The 26000-nt window shown below is 36.8% G+C and overlaps 3 protein-coding genes across 3 annotated transcripts; 2 read left to right on the forward strand and 1 right to left on the reverse strand.

The window, feature by feature from the left end:
• Window positions 1–14986: 14986 nt before the first annotated feature.
• Window positions 14987–16892, reverse strand: LOC120012476. Its single transcript, XM_038863899.1, has 5 exons — window positions 16600–16892; window positions 15978–16512; window positions 15763–15864; window positions 15594–15658; window positions 14987–15527 (listed from the first exon to the last, which is right to left on the reverse strand). The coding sequence occupies exons 1-5, from the start codon at window positions 16890–16892 to the stop codon at window positions 14987–14989; spliced, it is 1536 nt and encodes a 511-aa protein (XP_038719827.1).
• A 972-nt stretch (window positions 16893–17864) lies between these two features.
• LOC120013912 (dynein light chain 1, cytoplasmic) lies at window positions 17865–21340 on the forward strand. The gene is made up of 2 exons (XM_038865894.1): window positions 17865–18441; window positions 21034–21340. Exons 1-2 carry the CDS (start codon window positions 18211–18213, stop codon window positions 21187–21189), a joined length of 387 nt encoding a protein of 128 aa, XP_038721822.1. The 5' UTR covers window positions 17865–18210; the 3' UTR covers window positions 21190–21340.
• Window positions 21341–23775: 2435 nt separating this feature from the next.
• Window positions 23776–25554, forward strand: LOC120013631 (F-box protein PP2-B15-like). Its single transcript, XM_038865509.1, has 3 exons — window positions 23776–24054; window positions 24161–24279; window positions 24849–25554. Exons 1-3 carry the CDS (start codon window positions 23791–23793, stop codon window positions 25315–25317), a joined length of 852 nt encoding a protein of 283 aa, XP_038721437.1. The 5' UTR covers window positions 23776–23790; the 3' UTR covers window positions 25318–25554.
• Window positions 25555–26000: the final 446 nt, after the last annotated feature.

A 26000-nucleotide genomic window follows, 5' to 3' on the forward strand; every position in this document is an offset into this window, starting at 1 on the left:
CATTGATAAAACCATTCAAAAATGCACTTTTGACATCCATTTGATAAAGTTTAAAACCTTTGAAACATGCAAATGCCATAAGCAACCTAATAGCTTCTAACCTAGCTACGGGGGCAAATGTTTCTTCATAGTCAATCCCTTCTTCTTGGTTGTACCCTTGTGCAACCAACCTAGCCTTGTTTCTAATAACTTCACCATTTTCATTCATTTTGTTCTTAAACACCCATTTAGTTCCAATTATGGTTTGGTCTTTAGGTCTTGGAACTAAATGCCAAACTTCATTCCTAGTGAATTGATTCAACTCATCTTGCATAGCAATAATCCATTTATCATCAAGCAAAGCATCATCAATGTTTCTAGGTTCTATTTGAGAAATTAAGGCATAAGAACCATGCACATCAACAATTAAAGCAGTATTCATTAAATTTGCAGTCACATTATCTACCACATTAGCATGCATATCATTATCATTAGGAGCTAAGTGAGATCTACGAGTCCTTACCCCTTGATGCAAATCGCCAATTATGAGTTGTTTGGGATGCTTGTGTTTGTCCTTCACTTGCAGCCATGATGTAGGAGCTATAGTTTCACTATTGGAGGCCACGGGTGCAACCTCACTTTCTTCCAAGCCCACGGGTGCATCACTATTTTGTGTCTCCTCGTGCTCATTTCCTCCCTCTTTGCTTGGTCCATCATCTTTAGGTGTAGGAGAGTCATCTTTATCATCTTTTAAGCTCAACTTCTCCAAACCTAACTCAATGTCATCATTCTCAAGCAAAGGGTCAAATGCAAGAGTTTCAATAAATTTAACATGAATGGACTCTTCTATTCTCCTAGACTTTGGATTGTAAACTCTATAAGCTCTAGAATTTAAAGCATAGCCAACAAATACACAAGGAGTAGATTTTGCATCAAATTTATCTAAGTCATCCTTAGTGTTTAGTACATAACATTTGCAACCAAAAACTCTAAAGTAGTCAACCTTAGGTTTTCTATCATTCCAAATCTCATAAGGTGTCTTATTTATCTTCTTTCTAATAGATAACCTATTTGTAACATAGCATGCACAATTAATGGCCTCGGCCCACAAGAACTTAGGCAAATCATGTTCACAAAGCATAGTCCTAGCAATTTCTTGTAAAGTTCTATTTTTCCTTTCTACCACCCCATTTTGTTGGGGTGTCCTAGGTGAAGAGAAATCATGTCTAATGCCATATTCATCACATAGATCAATAAATGCATGATTATCAAATTCTCCTCCATGATCACTCCTAATCTTGCTAATGCTTATGTTCTTTTCATTTTGAAGCCTCTTGATTAGTTTTGAAAACTCATGAATGGTCTCATGTTTATGTGCAAGGAAAATCACCCAAGTATATCTAGAATAATCATCAACAATTACAAAGGCATAGGATCTACCACCTACACTTTTAACTCTACTTGGACCAAACAAATCAAGATGCAAAAGTTCTAAAACCTTAGTAGTTGAAATCTAGTTTTTAGACTTGAAAGACTCCCTAGTGTGTTTTCCTCTAATGCATGGCTCACAAGCATCATACATGTCAAAGTTCAAAGAAGGTATACCTCTAACAAGATTATTTCTAACCAATTTTTCAATTGTAGAAATTCCTATATATCCTAATCTTTTATGCCATATATTCACATCACTAACATTGGAAATCAAGCATTTAAGTTTGCAATCATTCAAGTCTTTCAAATTAATAGAATACACATTACCATCTCTTTTTCCTACAAGCACACATTCATTCATGGCATTTAAAAACTCACACTTTGAATCATCAAAACATATGCGCAAGCCACCATCACACAATTGAGAAATACTAAGAAGGTTAAAAGATAATCCATCAACTAATTGCACATTAGAGATAGAGAAAGATGATACATCACCTATGGATCCTTGACCAAGGATCCTACCCTTCTTGTTGTCACCAAAAGTCACATGACCACCATTAGAGAACTTCTTGAGAGAAGAAAAAGAACTTGAGTTCCCGGTCATGTGTCTTGAGCAACCACTATCCAAGTACCATTTGGAAGCCTTAGAACTTTTGATTTTCAAGAACACCTACATTAGTTCAATTCGCTTTAGGTACCCAATTTCTTTTGGGTCCTAGGAGGTTAGCATCAAGAATCTTGGTTCCCTTTGGAACCCACATTTGCTTAACTTTCTTGCCAAACACATATTGAAACTTTGGAAAAACTTTGGCATTCAAGTTATGCATATATGCATCATTTGAGGAATGAAATGAAGTGCTAGCATACATAGAGCCTTGTGGAACTCTAGGAGCCCTAGAATACCTTATGGGTTGCCCTAATTTCTTAGGAAACCCTACGGGTCTCTTGGGACCAGATTTGATATCCTTCTTCCAAGGCTGATTTGGCACACCCCTAATGGGAATAGGCCTATGTCCCATGGGTTGGACAAATGATACATGCTCAGGATGTGATTTTGAAGTACTAGCATGCATATCATTCAAAGCATTGTAGTTAGGAGGTGAAAAAATCATTTTCTTAGGAAAACAATCCTCCTTCATGTCATTCAAGGAATGCAAATAGCCACGTGATACAAAAGATGTAGAAATATCATGCATATCACATTTCTTCAATTTTACATCATCACCAACATAACCTAAACCCGATTTGTCCAAAGATTGTCTAAGGCATGATAATAGTGAATCAAGTCTAGAAGATCCCACACTAAACTTCGAGAAAGATTTCTCTAGATCCTCATATCTTAATTTCAAAGCATCTAATTCATTTTGAACAATAGAGTCATCATGTGACTCTTGGTTCTCATTAGGCACAATAGCAATCAATTTCAAATCATCATACTCTTCTTGCAAGGTACTAAGTTTAAATTGCAAATCTTCAATCAAGGGTTCATGATCACACTTAGACATGTTATTAGCACACATGGCAGCAAGCATATCGCACTTTTCATCACATTTAGCATTTAGATCATCAATGGTCTTTTCATGCTCTTCTACCTTAGCATTTAAACAATCAATCTCATTTTTCAATTGTTTCTTTTCCTTATGCATTTTCCTATTCTTAGCATTCATGTCATTAAGTAAGGAAAGCAAATCATCAATAGACACATCATCATCATCATGATCAAAAGAATTTACCTCCTCATCCGGATCGGATGAGTTTCCTTTGGTCATCAAGCAAAATCTAGCAAACTCATCCTCACTTGAAGAGCTTTCGGAGTCCGAATCACTCCAAGTAGCTTTGAAGGCTCTCTTGGATTGCTCCTTGCTCTTATCTTTCTTCTTTGGACACTCATACTTCATGTGCCCCTTCTTGCCACACTCAAAGCACCTCAAATCTTTGTCTTGCTCTTCATGGTTCCCTTTGGAGTCGCTTTGATCCCCACGGCCAGATTTGAAGTTGTCCCTCTTTGAGTGGCCAAAAGGTCTACCACCTTGCTTCTTCTTGTTTATCAAGTATCTCTTGAACCTCCTTGTCATTAAGGCTACTTCCTCATCACTCAAATCATCTCCACTATCAACCTTGGAGGCAAAGGCAATGCTCTTCTTTTTGGTGTCCTCTTTTTGAGCTTCTCTTGCCTTCAAGTTTGTCTCATATACTAGAAGTGATCCTACAAGCTCATCCAACTTCAAAATTTTGAGATCTTTAGCTTCTTGGATGGCAGTCACTTTGGCATCCCATGCTTCCGGAAGACTTCTCAAGTACTTTTGCACCTTTTCTTGATTGGAGAATGTCTTCCCTAAAGATTCAAGAGAATTCAGAATTTTGGTTAGTCTAATATCCATATCGGTAATAGACTCATGTGGAAACATAGTGAACAATTCATATGAATGCATGAGCATGTTAATCTTAGACTCCTTTACTTGATTAGTTCCCTCATGCTTCATCTCTAACCTAGTCCACATATCTTGAGCCGAAATGCATGTAGAAATATGTTTAGCTTCAATTGAATTCAATGCATTAAATAAAATAGACATAGCTTTAGCATTCAAAGAAATCTTTTTCTTATCATTATCATCCCATTTATCCCTAGGTTTTGAAATCTCTTTTTCGACATCACCGATCTTGGTGGTGATGGTAGGCTCATAAGGTCCATCCTCTATGACATACCACAAATCAATATCAAGAGACATGAAATAAAGTTTCATTCTCATCTTCCAATGGTCATAGTCTTCTCCATTAAAGAATGGAGGTCTACCACTAGATTGACCCTCTAACACATGATCATGTCTACCACTAGTAGATGCCATCATATAAATCACTAATAATGCACAAGAAAATTACTTCTATATGCAAGGGAACACAAGCTCCGATACCACTTGTTGGATCGGATGGCACCACAAGAGGGGGGTGAATTGTGATCTTAATCAAATTTAGACTAAGTCACCTCTTTTTTGTTTCAATTGAGTTTCACCCTAAGCGGAAGCAATTTAAATAAGTTGAATATAAATGTATGCAAAGATAATCACATAAATCAAAACAAGTTGTAATGAAGCACAAAATCAGATTCAACAAATGTATGCACAAGCTTGATTCTATCACCCTAGATGTCCAATTTCAAGTATGCAATGCAAATATGATATGCTAAAATGAAATTGTTGTAAAGTAAAGAGGGCAAAGAGATTTATAGTGGTTCGGCTTAACCCAAGCCTACTCCACTCCCCAAGTCCCACTTGGGAATTTCAAACACTCCACTATAGCTTGTTCAACCGAGTCAAGCGGAACTCATACAACCAGTGTTTTTGTAGCTCAAACACCAAACTTTACACACCGTGTGGTTTATAGCTCACCACACCAAACTCTACACACCGTGTGGTTTGTAGCTCACCACACTAACTTAATCAACAAAATACAAGCTCAAAAATGGCTCTAAGAATAGCCGGGTATGAGATAAGTTTAGGCTCAAAGGCTGGCTCTTTAGTAGCTGGATTTGTAAGTGTCTAAGGCTCAAATGAAGCTCTTGAAAAGCTGGAATGGGAATGGTAAGCACAAAACTCAGATTTGAGATTTTTTTGGTTGTTAGGGTATGTGAAATTTTGAGTAGTGTATCAACCAACGAAAATCAGTTGTGATAAGGCTTGAATGGTGAAATGGAGATATAGAATGAAGCCTTATAGGTGCTGGAAATCAGATTGCTCAAGCAAGTAGAATGGCTCTTGAGGAAATGATAAGAATCTGGTAAGAAAGGCTCAAGAGTAACAATAAAGCTTTACTTGGCTAGTGTGTATGATCTCTCTTCAAAATCAAGTATGTAATCAAGGAATGAATGAGTGAAAGAATGAAAGCTTAGAAGATGAAGAACACTAGAGAGAGAGAGTGTAATTTTCGGCCAAGTATATGCACCATAGACAAAGAGTTAGTTTATATAGAAAATTGTGGAGTGTAAGCTCATGAAATGAGGGCCATTGGATTGATATGAAAGATATGGACCCTTGGATCATTATAGACGTTAGAAGGCTTAGAGAAGTGTGAAAATGATTACAACAAGTCTTTTTTGGTAGGAAGAAATAATGGCTTTTGGATGGATATAGACTTTGGAGGCCACCTTGAAAGATACAACAATTGACTTGAGAAAAGTTTGTCTTTTAGGTGGAGTAAATCATGGCTTTTGAATGGATATAGACTTTAGAGGCATCTTGAAAGATACAACCATTGACTTGAGAAAAGTTTGTCTCTTAGGTGGAGTAAATCATGGCCTTTGGATCAAGTGAAGATTCAATTTTGGCCATAGGATGTAAAGTAGGAGAGATAAGAATAAAGCTTGAATCTTTGGCCATTGGATTAAAATGTGATTTTGATGTAGAGAGAATATGATCCATTGGATGTGGAGTGTCTTGGTGGGAAAGAGAAATGGTTTTGAAATAAAGCTTCCCACACATGTGAAGAGAAAAACTTGTCATAAGACTTGTTGTACCTCTTGTCTCCTTCTTTCAAATTAACTTTTCCTTCTCTTCTCTTTTGGCTCCAAGTCTTCTAGTTAAGATGTAACTATGGTTAACTTGTCTTCTTTGCCATGTCATCAATGCCATGTCAACAATGCCATGTCAGCTGCCACGTCACGTCCGTCGATTCTGACTTTGACTAGGAAGTTAATTTTACTTCAATTGATCCCAATTAAGCTCCAAGACATCTTTGGCAACACTTGACTTATGTTGACCACGAAATTTACTTTCTTAATCATGTTTGACACTGATTAAGCCTTCACTAATGTTGGTCAAGGATGACATTAGGACCAATTTACGTTTTGGTCACCCTACACACAAATCATACTCAAAACATGCTATGTAAACCCTTTTAGGGTTTCTTGCAATTAGTCCACGTTAGTTCAATAATCAAATCATCAAATAAGCACAATTGAACTAGTTTAATATAAGTCTTGAATTCCTAAACTAATCAAGTAGGCATATGCACTTAGGTTTCTCAATACAGTCAATAGATTAAAGTTCAATCAAAACATGCCGTTGTAATCACTCAAACATATATTCAACATTCTCCCCCTTTTGATGATTACAAAATAACTTATGTAACTTTGAGCTATTTTCTTTAATTCACATGAGAAACTCTCCCCCTCACATTATGCTTCACACAAATAAACTTCCTATAAGCATATGTTTCAATAAACACAAGGGAATTGCAATTCAAGACAAGTAAAGTATCAATAGGCAAGGTCTATACAATATGACATTCAAGTTCCTCCCCCTTAACCTATGCATACCAAACTTTAAAGTTCAAAGTATATTTCTCCCCCTTTATTTTGTAAATGCATCCAAAAGGTGCTCAATATAAGCAATGCATAAACATTCATACACATATCAAGGACTCATTCTCATGCCTAGATTACCTCTTAAAAATTCAAATCTCTCTTGGTTTAGAGGTTTAGTTAGTATGTCCGCAAGTTGGTTCATTGTGTCCACATACTCTAATTTAATTGTCCCTTGAGTCACATGATCTCTAATAAAATGATGCCTAATTTCAATATGTTTAGCCTTAGAATGATGCACCGGATTTTTAGAAAGGCTAATGGCACTAGTATTATCACAATATATAGGGATATCTTTTAATTTAAGTCCAAAATCATTTAGTTGTTGTCTAATCCATAAGAGTTGAGCACAACAACTCCCTATAGCCATATATTCGGCTTCGGTGGTAGATAGGGCAACACAAGGTTGTTTCTTGGAGAACCAAGAGATAAGCATACTCCCTAGGAATTGGCATGTACCCGAAGTACTCTTCCTATTTATCTTACATCCAGCAAAGTCGGCATCACTATATGCATGTAAATCAAACAATGAATTTTTGTCATACCATAAGCCAATAGTTGATGTATGCCTAAGATACCTAAATATTCTCTTAACCGCTAGGAAATGAGAATGCATAGGCTGACTTTGAAATCTAGCACACATGCATACACTAAACATAATGTCGGGTCTACTAGAGGTCAAATACAAAAGTGAACCAATCATGGACCTATACATTTTAGAATCATAAGGTTGTCCATCTTCATCTTTTTCAAGTTTAGTTGACACACTCATAGGAGTAGGAGAAGGGTTCAAGGAATCAAAACCAAACTTTCTAAGCATATCATGAATATATTTAGTTTGACTAATATGTATACCTCCCTTAGTTTGTTTAACTTGTAGTCCTAAAAAGAAGGTAAGTTCACCCATCATAGACATCTCAAATTCACTTTTCATGCACAACTCAAATTCTTTGCACATAGCCTCATTAGTAGCACCAAATATAATGTCATCTACATATATTTGAACAATAAGCATGTCATGACCTTTTTCCTTTAAGAACAAAGTGCTATCAATTCTTCCTCTTTTAAAACCATTTTGAATTAAGAATGAGGAAAGTCTATCATACCATGCCCTAGGTGCTTGTTTCAAACCATACAAGGCTTTTGTCAATTTATAAACATGGTTTGGAAAGTTAGGATCTTCAAATCCGGGTGGTTGCTTTACATACACATTCTCATTGATAAAACCATTCAAAAATGCACTTTTGACATCCATTTGATAAAGTTTAAAACCTTTGAAACATGCAAATGCCATAAGCAACCTAATAGCTTCTAACCTAGCTACGGGGGCAAATGTTTCTTCATAGTCAATCCCTTCTTCTTGGTTGTACCCTTGTGCAACCAACCTAGCCTTGTTTCTAATAACTTCACCATTTTCATTCATTTTGTTCTTAAACACCCATTTAGTTCCAATTATGGTTTGGTCTTTAGGTCTTGGAACTAAATGCCAAACTTCATTCCTAGTGAATTGATTCAACTCATCTTGCATAGCAATAATCCATTTATCATCAAGCAAAGCATCATCAATGTTTCTAGGTTCTATTTGAGAAATTAAGGCATAAGAACCATGCACATCAACAATTAAAGCAGTATTCATTAAATTTGCAGTCACATTATCTACCACATTAGCATGCATATCATTATCATTAGGAGCTAAGTGAGATCTACGAGTCCTTACCCCTTGATGCAAATCGCCAATTATGAGTTGTTTGGGATGCTTGTGTTTGTCCTTCACTTGCAGCCATGATGTAGGAGCTATAGTTTCACTATTGGAGGCCACGGGTGCAACCTCACTTTCTTCCAAGCCCACGGGTGCATCACTATTTTGTGTCTCCTCGTGCTCATTTCCTCCCTCTTTGCTTGGTCCATCATCTTTAGGTGTAGGAGAGTCATCTTTATCATCTTTTAAGCTCAACTTCTCCAAACCTAACTCAATGTCATCATTCTCAAGCAAAGGGTCAAATGCAAGAGTTTCAATAAATTTAACATGAATGGACTCTTCTATTCTCCTAGACTTTGGATTGTAAACTCTATAAGCTCTAGAATTTAAAGCATAGCCAACAAATACACAAGGAGTAGATTTTGCATCAAATTTATCTAAGTCATCCTTAGTGTTTAGTACATAACATTTGCAACCAAAAACTCTAAAGTAGTCAACCTTAGGTTTTCTATCATTCCAAATCTCATAAGGTGTCTTATTTATCTTCTTTCTAATAGATAACCTATTTGTAACATAGCATGCACAATTAATGGCCTCGGCCCACAAGAACTTAGGCAAATCATGTTCACAAAGCATAGTCCTAGCAATTTCTTGTAAAGTTCTATTTTTCCTTTCTACCACCCCATTTTGTTGGGGTGTCCTAGGTGAAGAGAAATCATGTCTAATGCCATATTCATCACATAGATCAATAAATGCATGATTATCAAATTCTCCTCCATGATCACTCCTAATCTTGCTAATGCTTATGTTCTTTTCATTTTGAAGCCTCTTGATTAGTTTTGAAAACTCATGAATGGTCTCATGTTTATGTGCAAGGAAAATCACCCAAGTATATCTAGAATAATCATCAACAATTACAAAGGCATAGGATCTACCACCTACACTTTTAACTCTACTTGGACCAAACAAATCAAGATGCAAAAGTTCTAAAACCTTAGTAGTTGAAATCTAGTTTTTAGACTTGAAAGACTCCCTAGTGTGTTTTCCTCTAATGCATGGCTCACAAGCATCATACATGTCAAAGTTCAAAGAAGGTATACCTCTAACAAGATTATTTCTAACCAATTTTTCAATTGTAGAAATTCCTATATATCCTAATCTTTTATGCCATATATTCACATCACTAACATTGGAAATCAAGCATTTAAGTTTGCAATCATTCAAGTCTTTCAAATTAATAGAATACACATTACCATCTCTTTTTCCTACAAGCACACATTCATTCATGGCATTTAAAAACTCACACTTTGAATCATCAAAACATATGCGCAAGCCACCATCACACAATTGAGAAATACTAAGAAGGTTAAAAGATAATCCATCAACTAATTGCACATTAGAGATAGAGAAAGATGATACATCACCTATGGATCCTTGACCAAGGATCCTACCCTTCTTGTTGTCACCAAAAGTCACATGACCACCATTAGAGAACTTCTTGAGAGAAGAAAAAGAACTTGAGTTCCCGGTCATGTGTCTTGAGCAACCACTATCCAAGTACCATTTGGAAGCCTTAGAACTTTTGATTTTCAAGAACACCTACATTAGTTCAATTCGCTTTAGGTACCCAATTTCTTTTGGGTCCTAGGAGGTTAGCATCAAGAATCTTGGTTCCCTTTGGAACCCACATTTGCTTAACTTTCTTGCCAAACACATATTGAAACTTTGGAAAAACTTTGGCATTCAAGTTATGCATATATGCATCATTTGAGGAATGAAATGAAGTGCTAGCATACATAGAGCCTTGTGGAACTCTAGGAGCCCTAGAATACCTTATGGGTTGCCCTAATTTCTTAGGAAACCCTACGGGTCTCTTGGGACCAGATTTGATATCCTTCTTCCAAGGCTGATTTGGCACACCCCTAATGGGAATAGGCCTATGTCCCATGGGTTGGACAAATGATACATGCTCAGGATGTGATTTTGAAGTACTAGCATGCATATCATTCAAAGCATTGTAGTTAGGAGGTGAAAAAATCATTTTCTTAGGAAAACAATCCTCCTTCATGTCATTCAAGGAATGCAAATAGCCACGTGATACAAAAGATGTAGAAATATCATGCATATCACATTTCTTCAATTTTACATCATCACCAACATAACCTAAACCCGATTTGTCCAAAGATTGTCTAAGGCATGATAATAGTGAATCAAGTCTAGAAGATCCCACACTAAACTTCGAGAAAGATTTCTCTAGATCCTCATATCTTAATTTCAAAGCATCTAATTCATTTTGAACAATAGAGTCATCATGTGACTCTTGGTTCTCATTAGGCACAATAGCAATCAATTTCAAATCATCATACTCTTCTTGCAAGGTACTAAGTTTAAATTGCAAATCTTCAATCAAGGGTTCATGATCACACTTAGACATGTTATTAGCACACATGGCAGCAAGCATATCGCACTTTTCATCACATTTAGCATTTAGATCATCAATGGTCTTTTCATGCTCTTCTACCTTAGCATTTAAACAATCAATCTCATTTTTCAATTGTTTCTTTTCCTTATGCATTTTCCTATTCTTAGCATTCATGTCATTAAGTAAGGAAAGCAAATCATCAATAGACACATCATCATCATCATGATCAAAAGAATTTACCTCCTCATCCGGATCGGATGAGTTTCCTTTGGTCATCAAGCAAAATCTAGCAAACTCATCCTCACTTGAAGAGCTTTCGGAGTCCGAATCACTCCAAGTAGCTTTGAAGGCTCTCTTGGATTGCTCCTTGCTCTTATCTTTCTTCTTTGGACACTCATACTTCATGTGCCCCTTCTTGCCACACTCAAAGCACCTCAAATCTTTGTCTTGCTCTTCATGGTTCCCTTTGGAGTCGCTTTGATCCCCACGGCCAGATTTGAAGTTGTCCCTCTTTGAGTGGCCAAAAGGTCTACCACCTTGCTTCTTCTTGTTTATCAAGTATCTCTTGAACCTCCTTGTCATTAAGGCTACTTCCTCATCACTCAAATCATCTCCACTATCAACCTTGGAGGCAAAGGCAATGCTCTTCTTTTTGGTGTCCTCTTTTTGAGCTTCTCTTGCCTTCAAGTTTGTCTCATATACTAGAAGTGATCCTACAAGCTCATCCAACTTCAAAATTTTGAGATCTTTAGCTTCTTGGATGGCAGTCACTTTGGCATCCCATGCTTCCGGAAGACTTCTCAAGTACTTTTGCACCTTTTCTTGATTGGAGAATGTCTTCCCTAAAGATTCAAGAGAATTCAGAATTTTGGTTAGTCTAATATCCATATCGGTAATAGACTCATGTGGAAACATAGTGAACAATTCATATGAATGCATGAGCATGTTAATCTTAGACTCCTTTACTTGATTAGTTCCCTCATGCTTCATCTCTAACCTAGTCCACATATCTTGAGCCGAAATGCATGTAGAAATATGTTTAGCTTCAATTGAATTCAATGCATTAAATAAAATAGACATAGCTTTAGCATTCAAAGAAATCTTTTTCTTATCATTATCATCCCATTTATCCCTAGGTTTTGAAATCTCTTTTTCGACATCACCGATCTTGGTGGTGATGGTAGGCTCATAAGGTCCATCCTCTATGACATACCACAAATCAATATCAAGAGACATGAAATAAAGTTTCATTCTCATCTTCCAATGGTCATAGTCTTCTCCATTAAAGAATGGAGGTCTACCACTAGATTGACCCTCTAACACATGATCATGTCTACCACTAGTAGATGCCATCATATAAATCACTAATAATGCACAAGAAAATTACTTCTATATGCAAGGGAACACAAGCTCCGATACCACTTGTTGGATCGGATGGCACCACAAGAGGGGGGTGAATTGTGATCTTAATCAAATTTAGACTAAGTCACCTCTTTTTTGTTTCAATTGAGTTTCACCCTAAGCGGAAGCAATTTAAATAAGTTGAATATAAATGTATGCAAAGATAATCACATAAATCAAAACAAGTTGTAATGAAGCACAAAATCAGATTCAACAAATGTATGCACAAGCTTGATTCTATCACCCTAGATGTCCAATTTCAAGTATGCAATGCAAATATGATATGCTAAAATGAAATTGTTGTAAAGTAAAGAGGGCAAAGAGATTTATAGTGGTTCGGCTTAACCCAAGCCTACTCCACTCCCCAAGTCCCACTTGGGAATTTCAAACACTCCACTATAGCTTGTTCAACCGAGTCAAGCGGAACTCATACAACCAGTGTTTTTGTAGCTCAAACACCAAACTTTACACACCGTGTGGTTTATAGCTCACCACACCAAACTCTACACACCGTGTGGTTTGTAGCTCACCACACTAACTTAATCAACAAAATACAAGCTCAAAAATGGCTCTAAGAATAGCCGGGTATGAGATAAGTTTAGGCTCAAAGGCTGGCTCTTTAGTAGCTGGATTTGTAAGTGTCTAAGGCTCAAATGAAGCTCTTGAAAAGCTGGAATGGGAATGGTAAGCACAAAACTCAGATTTGAGATTTTTTTGGTTGTTAGGGTATGTGAAATTTTGAGTAGTGTATCAACCAACGAAAATCAGTTGTGATAAGGCTTGAATGGTGAAATGGAGATATAGAATGAAGCCTTATAGGTGCTGGAAATCAGATTGCTCAAGCAAGTAGAATGGCTCTTGAGGAAATGATAAGAATCTGGTAAGAAAGGCTCAAGAGTAACAATAAAGCTTTACTTGGCTAGTGTGTATGATCTCTCTTCAAAATCAAGTATGTAATCAAGGAATGAATGAGTGAAAGAATGAAAGCTTAGAAGATGAAGAACACTAGAGAGAGAGAGTGTAATTTTCGGCCAAGTATATGCACCATAGACAAAGAGTTAGTTTATATAGAAAATTGTGGAGTGTAAGCTCATGAAATGAGGGCCATTGGATTGATATGAAAGATATGGACCCTTGGATCATTATAGACGTTAGAAGGCTTAGAGAAGTGTGAAAATGATTACAACAAGTCTTTTTTGGTAGGAAGAAATAATGGCTTTTGGATGGATATAGACTTTGGAGGCCACCTTGAAAGATACAACAATTGACTTGAGAAAAGTTTGTCTTTTAGGTGGAGTAAATCATGGCTTTTGAATGGATATAGACTTTAGAGGCATCTTGAAAGATACAACCATTGACTTGAGAAAAGTTTGTCTCTTAGGTGGAGTAAATCATGGCCTTTGGATCAAGTGAAGATTCAATTTTGGCCATAGGATGTAAAGTAGGAGAGATAAGAATAAAGCTTGAATCTTTGGCCATTGGATTAAAATGTGATTTTGATGTAGAGAGAATATGATCCATTGGATGTGGAGTGTCTTGGTGAGAAAGAGAAATGGTTTTGAAATAAAGCTTCCCACACATGTGAAGAGAAAAACTTGTCATAAGACTTGTTGTACCTCTTGTCTCCTTCTTTCAAATTAACTTTTCCTTCTCTTCTCTTTTGGCTCCAAGTCTTCTAGTTAAGATGTAACTATGGTTAACTTGTCTTCTTTGCCATGTCATCAATGCCATGTCAACAATGCCATGTCAGCTGCCACGTCACGTCCGTCGATTCTGACTTTGACTAGGAAGTTAATTTTACTTCAATTGATCCCAATTAAGCTCCAAGACATCTTTGGCAACACTTGACTTATGTTGACCACGAAATTTACTTTCTTAATCATGTTTGACACTGATTAAGCCTTCACTAATGTTGGTCAAGGATGACATTAGGACCAATTTACGTTTTGGTCACCCTACACACAAATCATACTCAAAACATGCTATGTAAACCCTTTTAGGGTTTCTTGCAATTAGTCCACGTTAGTTCAATAATCAAATCATCAAATAAGCACAATTGAACTAGTTTAATATAAGTCTTGAATTCCTAAACTAATCAAGTAGGCATATGCACTTAGGTTTCTCAATACAGTCAATAGATTAAAGTTCAATCAAAACATGCCGTTGTAATCACTCAAACATATATTCAACAGATACAACAAATGTGGAAGCGCTCCTTGCTGATCTTCTCCTAACCTATAACATGTAAGTTAACATGTTAACCAACTTAATACACAACATGTAAGTTAACAAGTTCTTTGAGTATAAAGTCCAACTTACAGGTAGTTTGTCCACTGTAATAGGCAGGCTAGGAGATGAGATGGATGATCCACTCATATTGTTCCTTATAGCTGTTGTTGTAGTTGAAGTACCACTTGTTGCTCTATTCCTCTGTTGTTCATCCCTCATGTGTCTCCTGCATCCCCTAGAATTATGACCTAGTTGTTTGTAATTGGTACCTAAGTTTTCCACCTCTTCTAATAACCGTATAAGCTTGTGATTCTGGTCCTTCATCAGCATCTCTCCTTCTTACCTTTTTTGGCCTGCTTGGTTGTTGCCTAAATACTGGTGGCTGAATAGGATCAACCTGAGTGCTATCCCACTCTGTTGGACAAGGAACAGGATATATAATTGGCTCATATGCAACCATAAAAGCTCATCTCTTGAAGTATTCATGAACATAGTCTTCAGGATAGTGTTGCCTGTGAAAAATTGCATCACATGCATGTGAGCATGGAATACCAGTCAAGTCCCACTTAGTACACCCACATCTCCTCATCCCAACATCCACAACTAGCCTTCCATCATAACAGTGATCAACCTCATAAAGTGTACCACCTGGCCACTGAACACAACAATTATTTGAATCTTTTTTGGCCTTCTCTAACTTGTTTTGGATTCCTGGACATATCTGAATTTGGCTTGCACTCATTCCATCTCTCTTAGTCTGGAACCTTTTCATTAGCTTCCTTCTTATGATCTCCATCACGGTCAAAATGGGCTTGTCCCAAGCTTCCAGGATCCAGCTATTGAAGGTTTCAACAATGTTATTCACTATGATGTGACACTTCACATTAGGATTAAAAGTATGCTTGGACCCTAGAATTGGATCATGTTGGTTTATCCAATGGAATGCTTGGATGTCAATCTTCTTGATTTCGTCCATCCAATAGTTGAATCTTATTTGGGTTGTTGCACTAGCAACAGCAAAGAAATAATCCTTCAATGTCTTCAAATTCTATCTCTTTTTGAAATTGGCATACATGTGCCTCACACAATAACTGTGATGTACACCAGGGAATTCTTGAGCAAAAGTCTTATCCAACCCCTGACAATTCATACACACACATTCAGGCAAAGACCATCGGCCAATAATAGGTAAAAATTACATATAAGATGTAAGGAAGCAAATTAAAGTAGAGAAGTTGTTACCTTTTGTCTATCAGACATGAATATCCAACCATTATCATGTGCACTACCAATATCATCTTGTAGGAGAGTTAGGAACCATGTCCAGGAGGCTCTACACTCACTCTGAACCACATCATAAGCAATTGGGTACATATTGTCATTGACATCTTTCCCCACTATAGCTAATATATGCCCCCATACTTTGTTTTTAGATGGCAGCCATCCAAACAAATCACAGGTCTGCATCCTGCCTTGAAACCCTTCTTGTATGCTTCCAAGCACTCGTACAAATTCTCAAAAATAGAGTTAGGGCATGACAATAACAATGTTGATCCTGAATTGCATTTCATCACAGCAGCACAATAATCCCATAGTTGTCTATATTGTTCATCATGTGTGCCTTGTAGAATATTATAGGCAATTCGCTTTGCCTTATAACACCGTCCCTTAGAAACATCAACATTGTGGTCTCTATGAACTTGCTTCTTAAATGCAACCACATGATCCACATCCCAATCAGGTGTATCCCTCAAATGGTCCAGATATTTATGTGCCAACCACTTAGAATCAACCCTAGTGATAACACTACGCTTACCACAGTTGTGTATTGATATAAAACTCTTGATTTGGAAGGCAGCTTTATCTTGAGTTGGTGATGCATGAATCCTCCACCCATAATGCCTAGCGCATAATGTTGTTACCCTCCATTTATCATTCTTCATGAAAATATAATCAAAACCATGTTGAATTGAATATTCTTTCAATGCCTTTCTGAACAGCACATGATCTGCAAAAATCTGTCCAACCACCAATGTGATATCTCCCTAAAGATCCACATTGGCATTGAACTCAGGATACTTGCGCCTTTTTGGGGCTTCCTCATCTAAATTATATGGAGTGACCAGATGGTCAGAGTCTGCATATTCAGACTCATTCCCATCAACACTTCCCACATTGAATTCCCTCATCCAGTCATCATTCTCATTCCGCTGAGTTATGTTATTTGCACCCTCATTAGCCTCATCCATAAACAAATCAGACCAATCTTCCTCTGAACCATCCTCAAATTTAGAACTGTCATCTGCACTCTCACCCGTGAAATCTGGATCACTCTCTGCACTCTCATCCGTGACATTTGGATCATTCTCCATCTACAGTTTACAGAAACCATCTATGCACTTAACACACATCCAATCCAACATAGAACATACAGTTTGAACAAACAATAAAAATGAAACCACAGGGGGTATCACAGGGGGTATTACATTCATAAGATTTGAATGTTTATTGTCATACCGACAATGCCAAAGATAAATATAAACCAAAGATGATCGTACCTGGTATTTCACTCTGCAACGAAGGTTTTCACAATCCTATCGCTGGAAGTGCTCCTTTGTGGAGGATTTGAGAGACAAAATTAGGTTAACTTTGACAATCGCGAGAAGGGGAAAAGGGGGTCAGGGTTTTTGTCTTCCACAGGGCAAAACGACGTCATTTTGCCCTTTTTTAAAAAAAAATTCAAAACGACACTGTTTTGGTGTTCGTTAGTCTTAACAATCAAATGGATGGAAGGACCCAGTATGACACGAAATGAAAGCACAGGGGTCTAATTCTTGCAAATTCAAAACAAGGGGTATACATAGAAATGACCCTAACCACAGGGGGTGTTAGTGACATTTGGCCTAATAGTTTTCACATTTGGACAAAGTCGATTGATCGGGTCAGTTGCATTATTAGCCGATAATCAAACGACTCGACCCAGTCCCGACCTTAGCTTTTAGTTCGTCAAACACCTCATCCCATATTATATAGTTTAAGCTTAACTTTTTTTCCAGAACTTTTCTTCTAATATTGAAAATCAATCTAACCGCTCTACCAAATGCACCTATATATACATGAATGTCCTTGTATCGTCTCACAACATCACTTCCATCTTTCAGACATGGTTTCCTTTTGCGCAATTTCCGGCAGAAACTCAGTTTTGTGGGCCACCATCATTTGGACCCGTCACTCATCAGGGCGTTTGCTTTGGGCCCCAAACTTTTCTTGCTTTTCACTCTCTTTACTTTTCTCCCTGGACTTTTCTCGTCTCTCCTTTATATCAGTCTGTGGTTGTGGCTAGAGCTGGTCTCCTGTACACTTGACCCAACGACCTCGTTGATGCCCAACAAGGGCATCAAAAGAGACGAAAAGCTCGTGAAAGATAAAGAAAAACCAAACCCCATTTTACATTAACATTCCAATCGAGACCTTTGTTTGTTCCTTTCTCTCTCTCCACCTTGCTGTAGTAGTTCCTCTTTGTTTCCTTCTTTTCGATCTCTCTCGCGACTTATGTCGAACATATGGTGGGCAGTTTGATAATTGTCTACTGGTATTACCAATTTTGATTTTCCTATACAGAAAGCTGTTTGAGGGGAGGAGAAGGGATTGCATTTTTTAGGGCGATGCGCGAGTGAACGTAGAGAGCGGATGGAGGGAGCAGAGGAGGAGCTGGAGAGGAGGAGCAAGTTCTTGAGCAGTTTGATACAGAAGAAAAAGGCCGAAGAACAGCAGCAGCAGAAAGAGAGCCTCAATGTTCGCGTCAGAGCTTCTGATATGCCGATTCCACTGCAGAGCAGAGCATTTCGTTGCGCCCGTGAGTTAATTGATTCCATGCCAGGAAAGCTTGACAGCAAACGTCTAGCTCTTGCTCTCAAGAAGGTAATCAAGCAACTTTATTTACTAGTCTTGCTTTAGAGAAATTGTGCTTGTTTTCTGTTTCTATGGGTTGTTAATCCGAGTGTTTATCAGTTCTGGGTATTTTCCAAATTTCTAAAATGCCTTGTAATTCTCCCACCTGCACCTCCCTGACCACTCTTTCAGTTTTATGTTTCTGGGTTTTGGCTTATTTGTAAACCTCTTTGTGCCATGTCATGCCAAATGCAGGCGATTAGATCCCCAACAATGCCAAAATGAAACATTTATTTTCTTTGTATCTATAGGGAAAACTAGTAATTAATACAAGTTTGATTACTGAGCTTTAGCGTAGAGTGTAGTGTTAGTAGTAAAGAGTGAGACCTGAAAGGATGTTTATGATTGCATCTCAGTCTGGGCATTGTTTGAGTGTGATGTGGTGTTAAAGTAAAAACTAAAAAAGAAAATAGAAACACAATTGTCAGATCCTTTATAAGGATTTAGGGGAGCGCTAACAGCTCAGCAACTCACGGAAGGAGGCGCGATCATATATGGTTATGAAACCAAGACCAAACGAGAAGCATCGTTAGTTCCTGTCTATTAGAAATCAGGCAAGACCGCAAGATAAGACCCTGAATTATCCACAACCAGAAATTTTCTAGTAGCAGCAGTCAGCAGAATCAATCTGATTATCTTCAGAAGCCGTGGATGCTGGAGAGTCGTTTTTGGCGGCATATGGAGTATGATCCCTTCCAAGTTCCCATCCCTATCATGACAGGAGATCATGTGTCCAAAAAGTGTACTGAATATGCAGTTTTAAGACCCGCCTTTCATTCCATTGAACTCCCTGCCTGCTGTACTATCATTTAAGTCTGCTTTGCAGCTTCTTTATGATTTTTTTTCCTTGGCATGGCAGTTAGAATCAAGTCAAAATAGAAAACAAAGACTAGAAAGTCCATGAATCATCTGAGAAGCAGTGGCGTAAATGTTAACAACAAACAAGTTGGTTGGATCAGGTGGGAATTTAATCCCACCAATTGTTTTCTTTTGTGTTCTCAAATCATGTAATAGCTTAATTGTTACGTCCTTTACTTCTCTTTCACGTACAATTCAATCACATCACCGTTTCTGTGATCATGACTACCAATAGAAATCAATGCCATGGTGGAGCTCAAAATACCTTGTTCTTTTTTTTTTGAAGTATTTTCTTGTCTTTTATTGTATCGAGTAAATTCATGTCAAAGTAAAAGGGAATATAGCATCTTGTCTGTGAATTGTTTCCTTAGTTTTAGTTTTGGAATTACATCATCCACTTTTTGTATGTCGGTTGATCTTGAGTTCAGATAGTATATATATGGTGCTATCAGTGATAATCAGAGTTGATGATTCAGAAAGCCAAAATGTTGTTCCATCCCACTTCTCATTGGCTTTGACTACTGAAACCTTTCCCACATAAGGATCTTAGTTTGGAGCCTCTCTTGGCTTATCATCGCTTTAACTAAAATGTCCTCTCAGTTTTCATTGGGGTTAGAGAATATGTGTGTGATTTTTTATGGTAGGGTTTAATGTGTTTTTTTTTTTTCAAAAACAATATTTTATAATTGCCGGAAATCTGCTTTTTCATTAAGTGTATTGCTTTAGGTGGAAAATATAAATCTCTAAAGTTAGAGAGAATTGGGATAAGGACACTTCAGAGCAGAACCAGTTTGAGTGTCCTTCTCTTCCTGAAATTTACAAGATCTGTTGTGCAATTTTGCAGTAAATGAAAAGTTTTTCCCTTGTGCATTTGTGCTGTCTAGAAACTTTTTGGGGTTGACTTTGGCTATGTCTTCGAGCAAGCAATGTTTTCTATTCTTATAACTTCTCCACTTGTATTTGTGTGGTTGAAAATATTTTTCAGTTTATCTGACATATGGTTAAGGCTAGACAATTTGTTGTCATTCTCCTTCTCTCCGGACTTGTGAATCTACTTGAATCAAATACCCCTTGTAGAGAGATTCATATAATTTTTGTCTTCATTTCGATTGGAGTAGTAGTGAATGTTGAACGATACATTTCTCCATCTCAGCATACATAGCATGATAAACATTATAATACAAGATTCTGTATCTTACAGATGAAAGTTAGAGTTTCTACGAATCTACTTGCCTCATACCTGTCTACTTCAATGAGTTTGATATAGGAACAGGTTTCTTGGGCATCTCAGCAATCTTGGAGCTTAGCAGGCTGAATTTACAGCAAGTTCCATTTGTAATGGATCCTTGACTAGTTGGCTAATTGAGGAATTAAAACCATCAATCCTTTTTTTCATTTTTAAAATTTGTTAACCTTGGTTCTTCCCTGTTTTATTCCATAGTGCCACCATTGAACATCTACCGTCCTTGCAACTCAATTGAAGTCAGTCAACATTCTAGAATGATCGTCTTTGGATCTCAGCTTTTAATTTTTACTGCATATGTAACTCAATTTAACAAACTGCTGCCTGTTTTTGCTGTACTTGTTGCAGATTAGATGGTTAAGATGGTTGATTTTTCATATTACCATTATTCTTCAATTGTTTGTTGTTTTTATGTTACACAAACAGAAAGCTTTGAACTGAACTTTTCTCGGTCTCGACAGGAATTTGACTCATTATATGGTCCGGCCTGGCACTGCATTGTCGGAACAAGCTTTGGTTCATATGTCACACATTCCATAGGAGGCTTCTTGTATTTTTCAATTGACAAGGTCTACGTCCTTCTCTTTAGGACGGCCGTAGAGCCTTTAGACCATTGACAAATTTTCTGATCATATCGGAGTTGTGGATTTTTGTCTTGTTAAATGACATCGCAGGTTTCCACTGCAAAATTATATGTAAGCTCATGGCTGTAATATTTACAATTCAGTACTGTCTTCTCTTTTGAGGTTTTTCTCCGTTGTATCAGTAGTGACAATCCGTGCGTTAAAACGTGGAGGAGTGGTATTTTTATCTTCAAAACTGATTAGAGAAAACCAAGTTACTTGTATCTACATAATCTTCTCGTATACAGGAGAGAACACATGGTTTGTAATAAAAAATAATCGATTAGGCTGTATGAGGCTCAAATCAACAATTGTTTCTACTACAAGCCTTCTGACGAGGTCAAGCTCTGTCGCCTTATCGAACTATGCTAAAAATCCAAAACATCACCCTTCATGTTAAAGAATTAGTCCCACATCATTTGGAAGACTCAACCATACATGGTTTATAGACCCAAGCACATCCCTTAACAAGTGGGTTGAGCTTGAAATGAATAAAGTTGTGTGGGCCCACGTATCTTAAATTGGATAACTAAATTAGACAATATTGTTGTCTTGTATGGATAGTAGATCTCTGAATTATCTCAATACGAAAGATTTCACACAACTTTACCCTTCCAGGGAGTAGCATTCCACAATCAAACGTGAGTAGTGGGTGTTGAGAGTTGTGGATTAATCGCAAGAGAATTGTGGAAAAGAAATGAAATTTGGTATGGATTTTGAGAGAAATTTGAGGTGAAACAGAGAAATAGAAACTTGACCCAACCCGCATACCCGACTCAACCCATATTATTTTAACCCGATCCAACCCAACTTAAAATGAGGTTGGTAAAGGGTTGAAGGAATCCATTTTTAGTACTATTTTTTGGCCCCAGTTTTGCGCAGATTTAGGTCACAAGTTATGCGCAGATTTAGGTCACAATGTTCAATGCACATTGCACAGACACAAAATTATTGACCATCAATAATATTATGCGTAAAACCCATTTAAAACTCAACCCAACCCACATACCCAACTCAACCCATATTGTTTTAACCCGATCCAACCCAACCTAAAATGAGGTTGATAAAAGATTGAAAGAATCTTTACCCGAACATATGTGGGTCGGATGAGATTTCTCTCCAAACCCGGTCCATATGCACCCCTAATCAATATAATCCACCTAAAAAAAGCATTGTAAGGATGGTAGCTGGATGAATTAGATCAATTGTTATTGACTAATGGAGTCTTCATAAAATCTAACAACCTTCTCTCACAAATATTGAGGTTGAGAAGACCATCTTAAGGGCAATGGTCAAAATAACGACTGCCAAACTAGACTGCTAGCTAGAGACACAAAGTGGCCAACTTGCACAACTCGCCAATACAATTGGGTTTTTTTTAGACGCCCTTTTTGTTTTCTTGATTAAGCTTAAAATAGAAACTATTTTTGTGTAAAATTATGCTCGTTTGCTTAAAGAAAATCAAACTTGTAGAAAATTTGTGATTTTCCTTGGGGAAAATAGTTAGTTTTTCATCATATCATTATTTTCCGAGTTTTTCTGTCAAACGTTTAGAATTGACAACATGAATTTATGAGAAAATCAATTTATATATTCATTTTAAAAACTTAAAATTAAAATACAATATTTATTAGAATTAAGTAGTGGGTACTCTTATGTCTAAATCTCAATATTGAAGTTGAAGGAATGTATCATGTATCATGCTGAATGTGAGTGGGATATAGCTGTTTATTATGATAGTGTCTTAAAGTGGGACCTTGAGGTAGGTGCATTAGTTTCATCCTTCATGGTACACAAAAATTTGCCAAGTCAAGTCTCTAAAGTCAAAAATCCCCTATTATACACGGGTATGACTTTGAAAATTGAAAAAAAGATTAATATGCAATAATTTATGAACTTTTTTTACTTCAAAAAGATATTCTAGTTTGAGGCATATCTACATCATCATATGGTTTGTACATTGATGATGCAATTAATAATCTACTTGCATCCCTGAAATGGACAAATCACAAAATAATAATCATAATAATAAAAAATATAAATCGCATCGCTGAAATGAAGAACTAAAAGATGGATTATAAGTTTATAGGTTTTCTTAACTTAGTAGGACACATTTTAAAGTCTGAATCTTGGAAGGCACTGGATTCTGAAAGTTCTGTGATGAGTTGGGCTTGAATTGGACTTGAGAAAGTGAACAATAACTTAGAATGATAGTCAAGTTTTAAACAATAGTTATTGGAACCCAGTTAGAACATTGAGAAGCATGAGTTCACATTTCTTTATGGGTTCAATTGATGATGATTTTGGACATAAATAACGAGAAAAAAAATAACAACATAACTTAAAGAAATTAACATATTATCCACGAACAAGTTGATAGATATCTTGTATTCAAACATTATTTTTAATTAATTAATTTGTTTCAATATTACAGTTGAGTTCCATGTGCCAATTGAGGAACCTTCCCATGCAAATACAGGTCAATCTTCAATGAATTTGAATGTCAAGCCTCTCTCACTCCTGACATATATATATAGACATAGAAGTACTGAAATAGATACAAATATACAAGACTGAGTCTTATTCTACACACAAATGGAAGAAGCTCTAGTACTAGCATTGCCAGAGGACTGTGTTGCTGCATGTCTTTTTCTTACGTCTCCATCGGATGTCTGCAGATGGTCGTTGGTTTCGACAACGTTTCGATCAGCATGTGAGTCCGATGTTGTCTGGGAGAGGTTCTTGCCATCTGATTATCAGACCATTCTTTCACAGTCCACAACTCCATTGAAGTACTCTTCAAAGAAAGACCTTTTCCTCTGCCTCTCCAACTCTCTTCTCATAGATGGTGGCAAAAAGGTAAAAGTAATTAAACAATCAATGGCTATGTAATAACATGTTTCTTCTTCAACCTTGGTTTTCTCATTGCTCATATTTATGTTCCTCTTTTTATGATTAAATGCAGAGCTTCAAGTTAGACAAATCAAGTGGCAAGATATCATACACACTCTCTGCAAGAGATCTTTCAATAACTTGGAGCAGTGAACCCATGTATTGGAGCTGGGTAGCCATGCCTGAATCAAGGTCACCTTAACTCCATGACTTATCTAGAATCCTATGTTTATAATTATATATGACCCTGTTACGATTTTACCCCACATAATATTGACTTAATCCAACCGAATAGCATACAAGTAACGGTACAATCATTCTCACACAACCAACGCTTTTTTTGGGCATAAAAACCAATAGCAACGGTCTAAGAAAAATAAAGTCGTATCAGTTTTTGGCCCAAAGGGAACAATATTGATTTGTATTGTTTGGGATGGATTTTCTAACGCAACCCAATATTAATTCCTTTAATTAGGAAGTAAATGTCAGCAGGAACTTCAATTTGATACTAGAAAATTGTTACCCTTTTGTTCTATTTAATCACTGGGAATATGACGGTAACTAATTAATTTATATTATAACGGATCCGACAGTAACCGTGTTGAATATTACAGGATTTAAATTAGTCTTCTTAATTGTCTTTTTCAAAGCCAAATCCGTCATACTCAACAGGGTAAAGTGACAATTTCTCTTTTAGGGTTAACAATATATTAAGATAAATAAAACAAAGTTGATTAATCAATTATCTTCCATGCATGCAGGTTTGCAGAAGTGGCTGTAATTATAAGAATGAGTTGGTTAGAAATCAAAGCCAAAATCTCAACTCGTAAGCTCTCCCCTAACACAAAATATGGTGCATACCTCATATTCAAGATCTCGGATCGTGGTTATGGTCTCAATCTAATACCATCAGAGATATCAATCCAAGTTGGTAATGATCAAGTACATAGAAACACAGTGTATCTTCAAAGAATTCAAGATGGCAAGAAACAACAAATGGAGCATCTGCTTTACGGGAATCGGATCCAAATGTTGAAGTCCAGAGTTTGTGAAGGAGAAGGAAGAGTCCCAAGTGAAAGAAATGATGGATGGTTGGAGATTGAGTTGGGAGAGTTTTTTTGTGGGGACGATGATAAGGAGGTGGAGATGAGTTTGATGGAAGTGAAAGGGCACCATTTTAAAGGTGGACTCATTGTTGAGGGCATTGAAATCAGGCCCAAACACTACTAACCCTAGAAAGGAAGATGTGTTTTATTCTTTCAATTCTTTGTTGTATGTGTCAATGTATTATGTGAAGATGTGGAGTATTTTGGTACAGCTTAATAAAAATGTTGCAATACCCAGTCATACAAAAACTGAGCACTAGACAGGGGAAGCCAAAATCAGAGAAGAGAAGTAGTTTCGGGGGCAATTGGGGGAGGACTTGTGCAATTTGTACAGGTATTGGAAAAGTTTTGAAAAATCATAAATGGGAAGTATTCAATATAACGAATCTAATTACAATTCATCGCGATCGGTCATGAAAAGTCTAAATTATTGGATATAAACTCAAACATTTGATGTTTGCATTGCGATGAATTTGATTATTTGTTTCAAACAAAAAATATATTGTGTTATATTCATCATACTAAATACTATACATTTAGAACCTTTAAAAAATTTCTAAAATTTTTGATACACCAAAATGGTGCACAGTTCCTCCCCGGATCCCTTTTTTTTTTGGAGGGAGCCAAAACTATTGTCATTAAGTATATATTGACAACAATGTGATAATAATTAATTAGCATGTATATTAACGAGTGATCTACAAAAAGGTTCCTAGCTAAAATATTTTATACCATTAACTCATTAAGTCCACTTCCATTTTGAATATTCCAATAAATTCTTCAAATTTATTTGAAAAAAATTTATTC

The sequence above is a fragment of the Tripterygium wilfordii genome, chromosome 13 (assembly GCF_013401445.1).
Source record: "Tripterygium wilfordii isolate XIE 37 chromosome 13, ASM1340144v1, whole genome shotgun sequence".
NCBI lineage: Eukaryota > Viridiplantae > Streptophyta > Magnoliopsida > Celastrales > Celastraceae > Tripterygium > Tripterygium wilfordii.

Excerpts from the sequence above, each read along its gene's own strand:
- LOC120012476 (XM_038863899.1), bottom strand. The coding sequence starts at position 16,892 with ATGGAGAATGATCCAAATGTCACGGATGAGAGTGCAGAGAGTGATCCA. Across the intron at positions 16,513-16,599 it reads GAAGCCCCAAAAAGGCGCAA|AAAGGCATTGAAAGAATATT; the intron begins GTATCCTGAGTT and ends TGTGCTGTTCAG. Across the intron at positions 15,659-15,762 it reads TCATGTCTGATAGACAAAAG|GGGTTGGATAAGACTTTTGC; the intron begins GTAACAACTTCT and ends ATGAATTGTCAG.
- LOC120013631 (XM_038865509.1), top strand. The coding sequence starts at position 23,791 with ATGGAAGAAGCTCTAGTACTAGCATTGCCAGAGGACTGTGTTGCTGCA. Across the intron at positions 24,055-24,160 it reads TCATAGATGGTGGCAAAAAG|AGCTTCAAGTTAGACAAATC; the intron begins GTAAAAGTAATT and ends GATTAAATGCAG. Across the intron at positions 24,280-24,848 it reads GTAGCCATGCCTGAATCAAG|GTTTGCAGAAGTGGCTGTAA; the intron begins GTCACCTTAACT and ends CCATGCATGCAG.
- LOC120013912 (XM_038865894.1), top strand. The coding sequence starts at position 18,211 with ATGGAGGGAGCAGAGGAGGAGCTGGAGAGGAGGAGCAAGTTCTTGAGC. Across the intron at positions 18,442-21,033 it reads TAGCTCTTGCTCTCAAGAAG|GAATTTGACTCATTATATGG; the intron begins GTAATCAAGCAA and ends CGGTCTCGACAG.